At 36.3% G+C, this 10,916-nt stretch overlaps 1 protein-coding gene across 2 annotated transcripts; it reads left to right on the forward strand.

Moving 5' to 3' along the window:
- Nucleotides 1-2,029: 2,029 nt before the first annotated feature.
- Nucleotides 2,030-10,175, forward strand: LOC131256482 (uncharacterized). 2 transcript variants are annotated; one of them, XM_058257364.1, is made up of 5 exons: nt 2,030-2,058; nt 3,178-3,338; nt 6,333-6,469; nt 6,934-7,068; nt 9,748-10,175. In XM_058257364.1, the coding sequence occupies exons 3-5, from the start codon at nt 6,395-6,397 to the stop codon at nt 9,856-9,858; spliced, it is 321 nt and encodes a 106-aa protein (XP_058113347.1). In that variant the 5' UTR covers nt 2,030-2,058; nt 3,178-3,338; nt 6,333-6,394; the 3' UTR covers nt 9,859-10,175. The 2 variants fall into 2 exon arrangements, with proteins under 2 accessions (XP_058113347.1, XP_058113346.1); XM_058257363.1 differs by lacking the exon at nt 2,030-2,058 and having other exon boundaries at nt 2,851-3,338.
- The last annotated feature ends 741 nt before the right edge of the window (nt 10,176-10,916 follow it).

The raw sequence follows: 10,916 nt of genomic DNA on the forward strand, positions 1-10,916 counted from the left end.
ACAAGACCTAAACAATGTAGTATTACTGGTGTGTGCCCTGGAAGCCAATTTGATGATCTTATTCAGTGAATTGATGATCTTGTGTCCTTTTAAGACTTTTTCTTAGTTCACAAGAAAACATGTGGGCCATCGAGCACATGTGTGGGATATTTGAGCTGCACATCTGGTGGACTCTACCATGCAGATGGCTGGCCCTAATATCAGGCCAGTCCACTCATCAGGCCTCACAAGTATGAATGTGAAACATATCTGTGTGCGCCACCTGATGAGTCGATTGGCCCAACTTTTGGAGTAAGTCATCTATTTAGTGAGGCCCACCTAATGCCCAGGTTGTGCATATGTCTACAGAGCTGTGTGTGGGCATAGCAAAGCACCCAAAATAGTTTGTTGTATTGCAGACATATGTGCATCAATTAGAAACACACTAGCTCGTTCTTGGACTTGCATTTCTTGTTGAATAGAATTTATTCTCGATACGGCGAGTGAATTAGTAGCTCTGAACTCTTGCAGTCACTTCCAAATGCACTTTTAGGGAAAAAAAAAAAAAACTTTCCTTCTTTATTGCTTACTAAGAAATAAAACTTGCAAATGTAAAGTATAGAAAATAAAAAAAAAATGAATCTGATGGTATCCAAACCACCATAAGGAATAAGTAAATTAATCAGAATGCTAGAGTGCCTATCCATAGCAGTACTTGATAGGTACCTAGCTATATGCTACTGTAGGCAAATATTCAAACAAAATCCATAGGAGCAGTGATGAAAATCTCCATTCTGTTTAGATTGTGAAAAAATAATCAGGTTTCAAGGAATATCTTGAAATTTTGCATTAAGCTTTATCATACCCATACCCACGAGCCACCATACATCTTTTAATATCATGTGCCATTATACATTACACACCGGGTTAAAAGCAATGACAATGTTGTGGGCCCCATCATGATGTATGCGTTTTATCCAAGCCGTCCATCTATTTTTTCATATCCCAGGTCATGAGCCTAAAATGAGTTGGATAAAATCTCAAGCAGACCACACCACAGGAAACAATGGTGATTGAACTCCCACCATTAAAAATTTCTTAGGGGCCACAAATGTTTTGGATCAAGCTGATACTTGTGTTTTCCCTGCATCCATGTCTATTTGACCTAAACAACAAGTTAGATGGCAGATAAATATTACATGGGCCCTAAGAAAATTTTAACGCTGGGTGTTCAATCACCCCAATTTTCCCTTGCCAATAGCTCTCTGTATCATACCGGAAAAGATCTCCTACAAACGGTTGCATGGGGCATAACACAAATGAGATTGTTAGCATGCACATGCTCAGGCCCACAAGTACGAATTCAGTGAGAACAAATACCTGCGAAGCCCCCCAATCAACGGTGCTCCCCTGTTTTGGCCAATCAACACATGGGGCCCACACCATGATGCACGGTTCATGTTATCATACAAGCTTTAGCCGATTCTATTTAGATTGTGAAAAATTAAATAACAGTAAATTTGTTAGGGATTAGACAATACAAATCCCTAAAAAGAGATTCGACAATGCAAATCCCGAACTAGGGATTTGACAATACACATCCCTAATTAGGAATTTGTTATACAAATCCCTAAGTAGGGATTCGACAATGCATATCCCTAATCAAGTATTCTAAATTGCAGAAAGCAACAATGAGAAGGAAAAAAAACCTTAAATCATACCTGAGAACCCGAGATTTATGACCAGCAGAAGGTCGAACTGCAGCAGAGGGCCGAGGAGATAGAGATATAGAGGACTAGGGTTTTGAGAGAGAGAGAGAGAGAGAGAGAGAGAGAGAGAGAGAGAGAGAGAGAGAGAGAGAGAGGGGCAGAGAGGCAGGGAGGGAGAAGGAGAGGCAGGGAGAGAGAGAGAGAGTCGGCCGGGCGAACGCAAATGATTTAGGGCATCCCTTTTTTTTCTTTTTATTGGGCCCAGTTACCTGCGGCCGGTAAAACTGGCCGCCGGTGAAGGGTAACCCCAACAGACGCCTATGGGTCTTTTTCTTGTAGTGAGTGTCAGACACCTGGACAGCACACTATGGTGATTGACCTACTTCTAATAACAATGTAGTTTCCTACTAATTACAGAAGCTTGTGGGTATACCAAAGACAAAAGCGAATCTGCCTTCTGTACTGCAATCTCTGGGATGCATAAAGCAAACTGTAATGCCTGTTTTTGGAAACCAGAGAGGGCAAATTGTGGTTATTATAACGAGAAAAATATTAGAGTGCGGCAGTGTATACCTTTTTTAGTCTTTATAAAATTGAGGCATCTTATGCATGCCATTATATATTTCTCCCATTTTGATAAGATCTTCTCCATTGGATATAATTATCTCTATTCCAAGAAATAGAAGACAACACTAAAACCTTTTGGGAAAAACAAAATGAACTTTGTTTATTGAAGGTTAATCAGGGTACTAGTTTATTATGCTCTAGTTATTTCATGTTATGGAATATTAATACATGTAAGAACTAATTCCCTAATTTTTTTAATAACTGCAATTCAGTTACCACATAAAGTTTGCTTTCACTGCTAATATCCCCACTTTGTTACTCTTCATTGTTTTTCTCTTTGGTTTTGCATAGCAGATATTTGGCATAAAACCTTGGTGAAAAGCTTTTTATCTCTTAACATGCTCATTTGCAACCAAGGATAGAAAACCTTTAGGAAATCCTTTATAAAAATAAAAAATACTTTCTTTTGGAGATTTTTGAAAGAATATAAAATCAAGGTATTGTAGGCCTACTAACATGATGAAGTTTTTCATCTCTTGGCGATGGGCATCCTTGGCTTCATATGTATTAAATCTCTTGTTTTAATTAGCTGACGGTAGCATTACACCTGAGGACTTTCTAATCTTGCAGTACTATGGACAAGGCCCGTCTAAGGCTTGCTTCAGCAAAAGCTGTCCAGTGCTGGTCAAAAGTACTGGGATAAAAAAATACCAATTGACGTCTTTTATTTGACTTTAAGATATCACATTCTAGAGCTTTTCTTTCATGCAAAAGTTTGTTAGAAATGTTTGTTTACTTGGCATTGTATTCCTGTTCTTAGTATGAAGATAAAATGTGTGTATTGTTCCATTGCCTTTTGTTGTCTAAAAGCAGATGATGTTTGCTTATCCAGAGATTGTGATATCTTTCCCACTAGTGGCAGCTGACTTCGTCTTGGCACATAGCTAGGGTGTCAACCCACAAGCTAGAAAGCTATTCCTTAGCAAAGTACACCAATATATATAGGAAAGGCTTCTGGATGCGAAGTATGCTTGTGGCTTCTTATTCAGCATAACTGGATCCCATCCACTCAAGTTTAAAGAGGTAAGTATTTGTTATAATTTATTCTATAGACCAATCACTTGGAAAAGTTTCTCTATTCTTCATTTCACTGAATGTTGTAACTTTTCATGCCTATATGAATGGGGTTGAAGTTTCTTATACTAGATAATGTCTTTGTTGTATCTTTGTCATATTGATTCCATTGGACAAAGATAACTTAATGGAAGTTACTCAAATGCATTACCAACTGAAGGCACGCCAACTTTCTATGCAACATGATGTGAAAGTATTCTCACATATTTGGTCCATACACTTGCACATCATCCTTCATAACCTAATGTTGATGAATGCAAAGAAGTTCAAGCATTTGAATGATCAATTTACTTGTATCCTTTCTCTTCTCTGTTTTATTCGTTTCTCTGTACAAATTACTGGTCTTTTAATTGCTATAAATGAGGATTCTACCATGGGATGGTGTCTTACTCACATCATCCTTCATATACCACCATGTTGTATATGTAAGATCAAATCTGTCCATCAGTTGTATTCCTCCTTTCTTTGCCCTGCTCCCAAAAATCATTTAAACCCACAACTCAGATGTCCCACACCACAGGGAACAATGAAAATGGGACCCCAACCATAGGCTAGTGTTTGTGTGGTTAGCATGGAATGTATCTTGCATCAAATCTGTTCATCAGGTGGGACTCACTTGGATCAAAACTCAGGTGGGCCACAACACTCAAACTTAATGGCTTTAGGCGCAATTCACATTGTTCTATCCAGGTGATCTTTTTCATGTACACCTGATGGAGGGAATGGATTTCAAATAGACAACATTGCATTATGCCTAGAGAGCCTGAGTATTTTATGCAATGTGTGAAACAGGCATTGCAAATGATTTTGTCCCTCATCTACGTATTTAGCTCCTCCTTTTTCTCCCATCCACGTATCTCACCCAACACATTTCCATAATAGGATTATTCTCGAATGTGGTTTGTGGGGTCCAGTGTGGTGTAGGACCCATATCTAATCCGTCCATAAGGTGCACCCTTTCAACTTCACCCTACACCTAAAGATCATGAGTGTGGGAAAGCCCAACCATTGAAACATTTAAAGCAGAGCATGAGGCCCAACATAACTATTATACGTCATTCAATCCATTCGGAAGATACATCCTAGTTGGATGAATGGACACGACAAAAATAAGGCCATTCCAAAACAAAAGCGGGAATGTGAAATTACAAGTACGATGGTTGATCATGTTTTTGATAACTGAGCTCAACAGGTTTTGATATTTCATGTTTATTAAATTTTCATTTATTTATTTATTTATACATTACAAGTATGATGATTGATCATGTGTTGGTGGGACTTAGTTCATTCATTGAAGGCCAGCTGCAAGATTAGAAGTTTAAACTGTCCTCTCACTTTAACTAAAAGTTGGGTTTTTTTTTTTTTAAATGGGGATCATGGTTCATGGATCTAAACCGTTTGTCGGTTTGGACTGACATTGGATGGACCACTCCCAAAAGACATTTAGGTTGTAACATATTATAAACAAATTTGGAAATTTTTTTAGTTGGATGTGTGTTGTTGTTGTATTTTTCTTGGTTTAACCATTTTTTTTTTTGCAATACAAAACCCTTACAACAATAATTTGAAGTCCTGACATGTATCATTGAATCATTGGCCCACCTACAGCTCAAAAGCTAAGCATACATGAATGTCCTCTTTCCAATACCATATAAATTGTGGCCAGTCAACAGGATAACATGAATGAACAAAAAGTCCATGCCATTCAAATTAGGTACTGTTGTGAACGAGGTGTAGCTTGGAAGAAATCACACAGATCATAAGATACTAACATTTTGATTTGGCCTACCAAATTCAGCTACTTGCCATTTTCTTTCTAATCCTACATTTCATTATAACTCGAGGAAATATTATGATTATCTGATAAGTGCAATTTTCAGGTTATACTCCTTCATAATGGTACAACATTTTAAATATTTAATGATGAGTTTCTTTTTCAAAAAAAAATAATAATAATAATAATAAATTAGATAATCGTAATTTTTATAATAATTTTTTAATTATAAACTATAAATATTAATTTTAATAAATTTCCCTAAAAATTCTAAAATTATTTATTTTTAAAATCATGGAAGTGTTTCTAGCTATCATTGAATGTACCACGCGCATTGCATTATGAGTAGATGAGCATGATTTTTGGGGCAGGTCACATTTGCCATAGTTTAGCAACTCAAGAACTCGACTTAGCTCCACGCCTTGCCGGGAAGTAGTAGACCTGGTCTTTACCTGACTTGACTCGATATTTGTAGAAAGTTATGGTCTGTGTATATAATGATTTGGGCCTTGGGCCATTCTGTGCATGTGCATCATTACTGTAATTGAACTTCAACACATTTTAAGTTTCATCTTATTCATTCCAGCATCCATTTGATCTATTTGGTTTTCTTTTAAAATGAATGATTTACTTGGAACTGATTACAAAAAAAAAAAAAAAACTCACATCTTAACATATTATAACTTGCTGCATCTCATTGTTACTGTGTATTTTTTTGCATTACCCAAGTTCCTTCCATTGAAATCAGTTATCATCTACCTCTCTGTTCTGTAGCATAGTTCCTGGATCATGACAAGCAAAGTATTAGAGTGTGGCAACATATGCCGTCCTTAGCCTTTACGAAAATGAGCCATCTTATGCATCCTATATGTTTCTCCCATTTAGATAAGATCTCATCATTTAGATATATTTATCTCTATTCCCTGAAGTAGAAGATAACTTTAAAACCTCTTGGGTATAACAAAATGAACTTTATTTATTGAAGATCAGTCAGGGTAGGACTAGTTTATTATCCTTTAGTTATTTCATGTTATGAAATATTAATACATGTAACAACTAATTCTCTAAAATTGTTATGATTTTCTGCAATCCAGTTACCATATAAAGTTTGCTTTCACTGCTAATATCCTCACTTTTTTCCTCTTCTTCTCTCTGATTTTGCATTGCAGCTATTTGGCATTAAAACCTTCATGAAAAGCTTTTTACCATTTAAAGATGCTCATCTGCACCCATGGATAGAAAACATATTGGAAATCCTAAAGACCATACTTTCTTTTGGAGAGATTTCAAAGGATACAAAATCAAGGTATTGTGGGTCTACTATCATGAATAACAATTTCACCTCTTGGCGATTTCCATCCTTGCTTTCATTTTACATTTGTAATTTGCATATGAATTATCTCTTGTTTTAAGTAGCTGGAAGTAGAATTATACCAGAGGACTTTCTCATCTTGCAGTACTGTGGACAAGACCCATCAAAGGCTCGCTTCAGTAAAAGTTGTCATGTGATTGTCGAAGTACATGGATAAAAAATACCAATTGATGTCTTTTATTTGACTTTAAGATCATCAACATGAGCTTCTTTTTTTTCATGCGGAAGTTTGTTGGAAATGATTGTTTACTTTGCATTGTATTCCCATTCTTAGTATTAAAATAAAATGTATTGATTGTTCCATTGCCTTTTGTCATCTAAAACCAGATGATGTTTGCTTATACAAAGATTTTAATATCTTTCTCACTAATTGCAACTGACTTTATCTTGGTGTGCAGGATGTTTACCCACAAGCTAGGAAGCTATTCCTCAGCAAAGTACTCCAATATATAAAGGAAAGGCTTCTGGATGCGAAGTATGCTTGTGGCTTCTTATTCAACATAATTGGATCCCATCCACTTGAGTTTAAAGCGGTTAGTATTTGTCATAATTTATTCTATAAACCAATCACTTCGCAAAGTTTCTCTATTCTGCATTTCACTGAATGTTATGCCTTTTCTAGCCTGTATGAATGGGGATGAAGTTTCTTATACTAGCTAATGTCTTTGTATCTTTGCCAAATTGATTCCACAGGATAAACATAACCTAATGGAATTTGTTCAAATGTGTCACCGACTGAAGGCATGCCAACTTTCTATGCAACATGATATGAACTCGTCCTCCACTTATCTAGAAAATATTCTCACATATTTTTTCCTTGCACTTGCACATCATCCTTAATGTCCTAATGTTGATGAATGCAAGGAGGTTCAAACATTTGAATCAATTTACTGGTGTCCTTACTCTTCTTTGTTGCATTTGTTGCTCGGTACAATTTACTTGTCTTTTAATTGCTCTAAATGAGGATTCTACATGGGATGGTGTCTTGATTGAATACAATCCAATATCCAGTTACATTTAAATCTCTGTGTTTATAATTCTCTGTTCAGTGTATGCAACTTGGGAAAATTGCACAGACATAGGTGTTGGGTGTCACATATTGATAGAAGTGTTTGAGCCCAATTTTCAATCACCATTGTATATGCCAAAATACAAATGCCACAAAGGATTTCAGTATTTTACAGAAGTTGCTTTTGAGAACAAGAAATGGATTCTAGTGTTGAGTGAGCATCTGTGTGTTGGAATGCTTTCTGCATCCGTAATGCTTCTTGTCTCTATTAGAAAAGCTTTCTACCTATAAAAAATAAATGAACTTAAAATTACAGATTTGCAGATATAGTTGTGCTTTTGTGCTTTTAATATAAAAGACATTGTATTGGTTCAATATTATATTCTCGAATATACTTAATAGTAATGCTTATACACGTCAATATGTGATAGATTATACATGAGGGGGCTTCGTAACTTGTTGTTGTTGTTATCATTATTATTTTATTTGCCATCGTCTCTTATATTATTCTGGTTTGACTTCTGTTTTCTAGGATTTGGAAGGTTATCTTAAAAGACTACATGGTGTAAGATCATGTTCATTAGCTTTAATTGGCTTTGTCATAGAAACATTAACAGTTATATACAAGCTACTTACATTTGATACTATAAGTTCTTACAAGTATATATGCAGTTTGGGCATGCTGCCTTGTGTCCCTCATGATCTGTGTAAATCAAATATAACTTGCATATACATAAATAGGTCGTAAATTATATGCGAGGGTGCTGCATCAATTATTATTATAATTGTACATAATGGCTTGTAAATAATTTCAAGGGTGCTTTTGTCTGCCATATTATTGATGTAGTCTTTGCAGATTTGGATGCTTTAAATATCTTTAAGAAATACATATTATGTATAAGTTTCATATCACTAGCTTTAATTGGTTTTATTCATAAAACATTAGCTATTAAATACAAGCTACTTACATTTGGTATTGTGAATACTTACCATTATATGCATCTTAATCATTTGGTCAGAGTAGACTTCCCTTACTCTGCCTGAGGTAGGATTATGAATCTTACCCTTCTCATAGATGCCAATTGACTGGCATGTGCTTGATCTGGATTGCTCATCTGCTGGGACCCACGGCCTTCATGCATGTGTCATGGCCTGATGACTAGTTCAGGGTGCTCATCTGGTAGGCCAACGGATTAAATAATTGACACGGAAGATCATTATCCAGCGTATGTGTAGCACACCTAATGGCCAGGTGAGCCATTTTATCTGTTCACACCAGTTACAAGGTACACCCGGTGCCTCAAGGTGAAATAAGAATCCTTCTAAGAAGTACAAAAATCGTATATTGTGGGGTTTTTTACCCTTTCTTTAAAATCAAGTTTTTTTTTTGCTTAGCGAATTCTGAAATTTGTGACATGCTTTCACCTTATAGATTCAGGAGGAAAAAGACTACAAATAAAAAGGTAAAAGTAACCATAGTGGAATATAAAAAAGCAACATTGGTGTTGATGCTAGCAATTATGCTAAAAGAAGAGCTACCCCTGACTTATCAGATTCTCACCCCAACACCAGTCCCGAAGTTGATGAAGTTAATTCAGGTAAAGCTACTGCCACTTTCGAAATCAATGGTGTTTTCTAGTTCTCCTAGGGAAATGAAAAATACCCACAAGATGATAGTTTCATCCATTGGCTTATTGTTATCTGTAGTGGGAGCCAAATTCAATACATACACTGCTGTCTTTACTCTTGCAAACTCACTGAGTGCCATCTGCTCTATGTTGTGGCTATGATATTTTGTTACATGCCCTTTAAATCCTCATATAGAAATGAACATAGTACTCCCCCCTGTAATAAGAGTGCAGCTGATAAATTTTCTTAAAACATTGACTTAGCTGCCTCTTAAAAAATTTATGAGTGGCACTAACATATCATTTTGTTCAAGGATTGAATGATTTAGATTATGGTCTTAAGATTCATACTAGTCAGGTCATGGTTGCAAATTGGATGAGTCAAATCAAATTCGGTGAGACCCAACCCAGTTTTACACCCCGAGTCATCAACCTTGAGTCAAGTGAATCATGACTCGACTTAGGGCCAAATGAGTTGATCTGGATCACTGACTCTTTTAAACATGGTAGAGATCTTCTCTATTCTTTTGGTTTCTCATGCCCTGCTTTTTTCGAATTAAATGATTCTGCTGAAGAACAAGCATCTCCTTCAGAAGCCGCAGAGGAGGAGGAACTGGAGGCCTCGAAAGACCCAAAAGAATCAAACAGAGAAGAGAAAATGGATTCTTCCTATAGAGGGGCGGTAAGAGAATCGGATGATGAACCCCTTGTAATCTCTCTTTGCCTTCTCATCTTTGAACTAGATTGCTTGGCATCTAACTAGTCCTTTCCCCTTGAATTTTGTTATCTTGCCTCCAATGTGGAGCATGTGGAAGCTATGAGGAGCAAAAATAACATAAAGCTTGGAGATTGGCCTTCTCTTTAAAAACTCAAATGTTGGATTTGGCTTTGTTGCCATTGTCCCAACCATGGGCCATCGATCTGAGATGCTGAAGGAAGATGAAAGTTGTGGTACCTACAATATATCTATATATATATATATATATTGCTAATAAACTACAGTAACACAAATGTGATATGGGCCATGTACATGTAATTTCCTCGGTTAATGTATGTGGCATGCCTATGTAACCGTGTTTCATGTAGAATAGCTTAACCACCCATCTTCGATAGGTTGTAACTAAAAAATTACATTCATCCAACAATCCTAACCATATGATTTGTGCCTTCAAGTGGACCGTTGAACAGAATCAGCTTATGTGTGACTTCGGACTATTCAATTGGTAAATGTTGCTTCCCCTTGGATTTTTTTTACTGTCTTTGTCTGCAGTAAGTCCATTGATCCAGTTGTTAACATCATTTAATCAGTTTGGGTTTCAGTCATGGTGCATCCAAGAAGCGGTTAATTAATTGGATGGCCAGGATAAGGTGCATTGGCTAGATTAGTAAATATTGAATTTCCATGTGTAGTTCATTCATTATCAGTTGCATTTTGCTTATACTCCGGGAGGATTGGTTGGAAATAAGCTCAATTGTATTTTTATTCTGTCATGGACACCTTTATTTGAAATGTCTGACAACTGGGGGCTTTCTAAATTGAGCTTGGTGTGAAAGGATTGTCTCCACCTTTGAGTGTCACCATACAACTTAGGCCTAAAATTTGTTAGGACCTATCCTTAATATAAATGATGAATTATGCAGCATCCTGAGTACAAAAAAATAAATAAAAATGTCTATGCTCCCATTTGGGTTCATTATTTGGTGATCCCCAACTTTTGATATTAAGCTTCCACTATAAATGAGC

The sequence above is a fragment of the Magnolia sinica genome, chromosome 9, assembly GCF_029962835.1.
Source record: "Magnolia sinica isolate HGM2019 chromosome 9, MsV1, whole genome shotgun sequence".
In the NCBI taxonomy this organism is placed as follows: Eukaryota; Viridiplantae; Streptophyta; class Magnoliopsida; order Magnoliales; family Magnoliaceae; genus Magnolia; species Magnolia sinica.

Coding starts and splice junctions, on each gene's coding strand:
- LOC131256482 (XM_058257364.1), top strand. CDS start 6,395: ATGGATAGAAAACATATTGGAAATCCTAAAGACCATACTTTCTTTTGG. Junction 6,470..6,933: donor TCAAAGGATACAAAATCAAG/GTATTGTGGGTC, acceptor CTTGGTGTGCAG/GATGTTTACCCACAAGCTAG. Junction 7,069..9,747: donor ATCCACTTGAGTTTAAAGCG/GTTAGTATTTGT, acceptor ATTCTGCTGAAG/AACAAGCATCTCCTTCAGAA.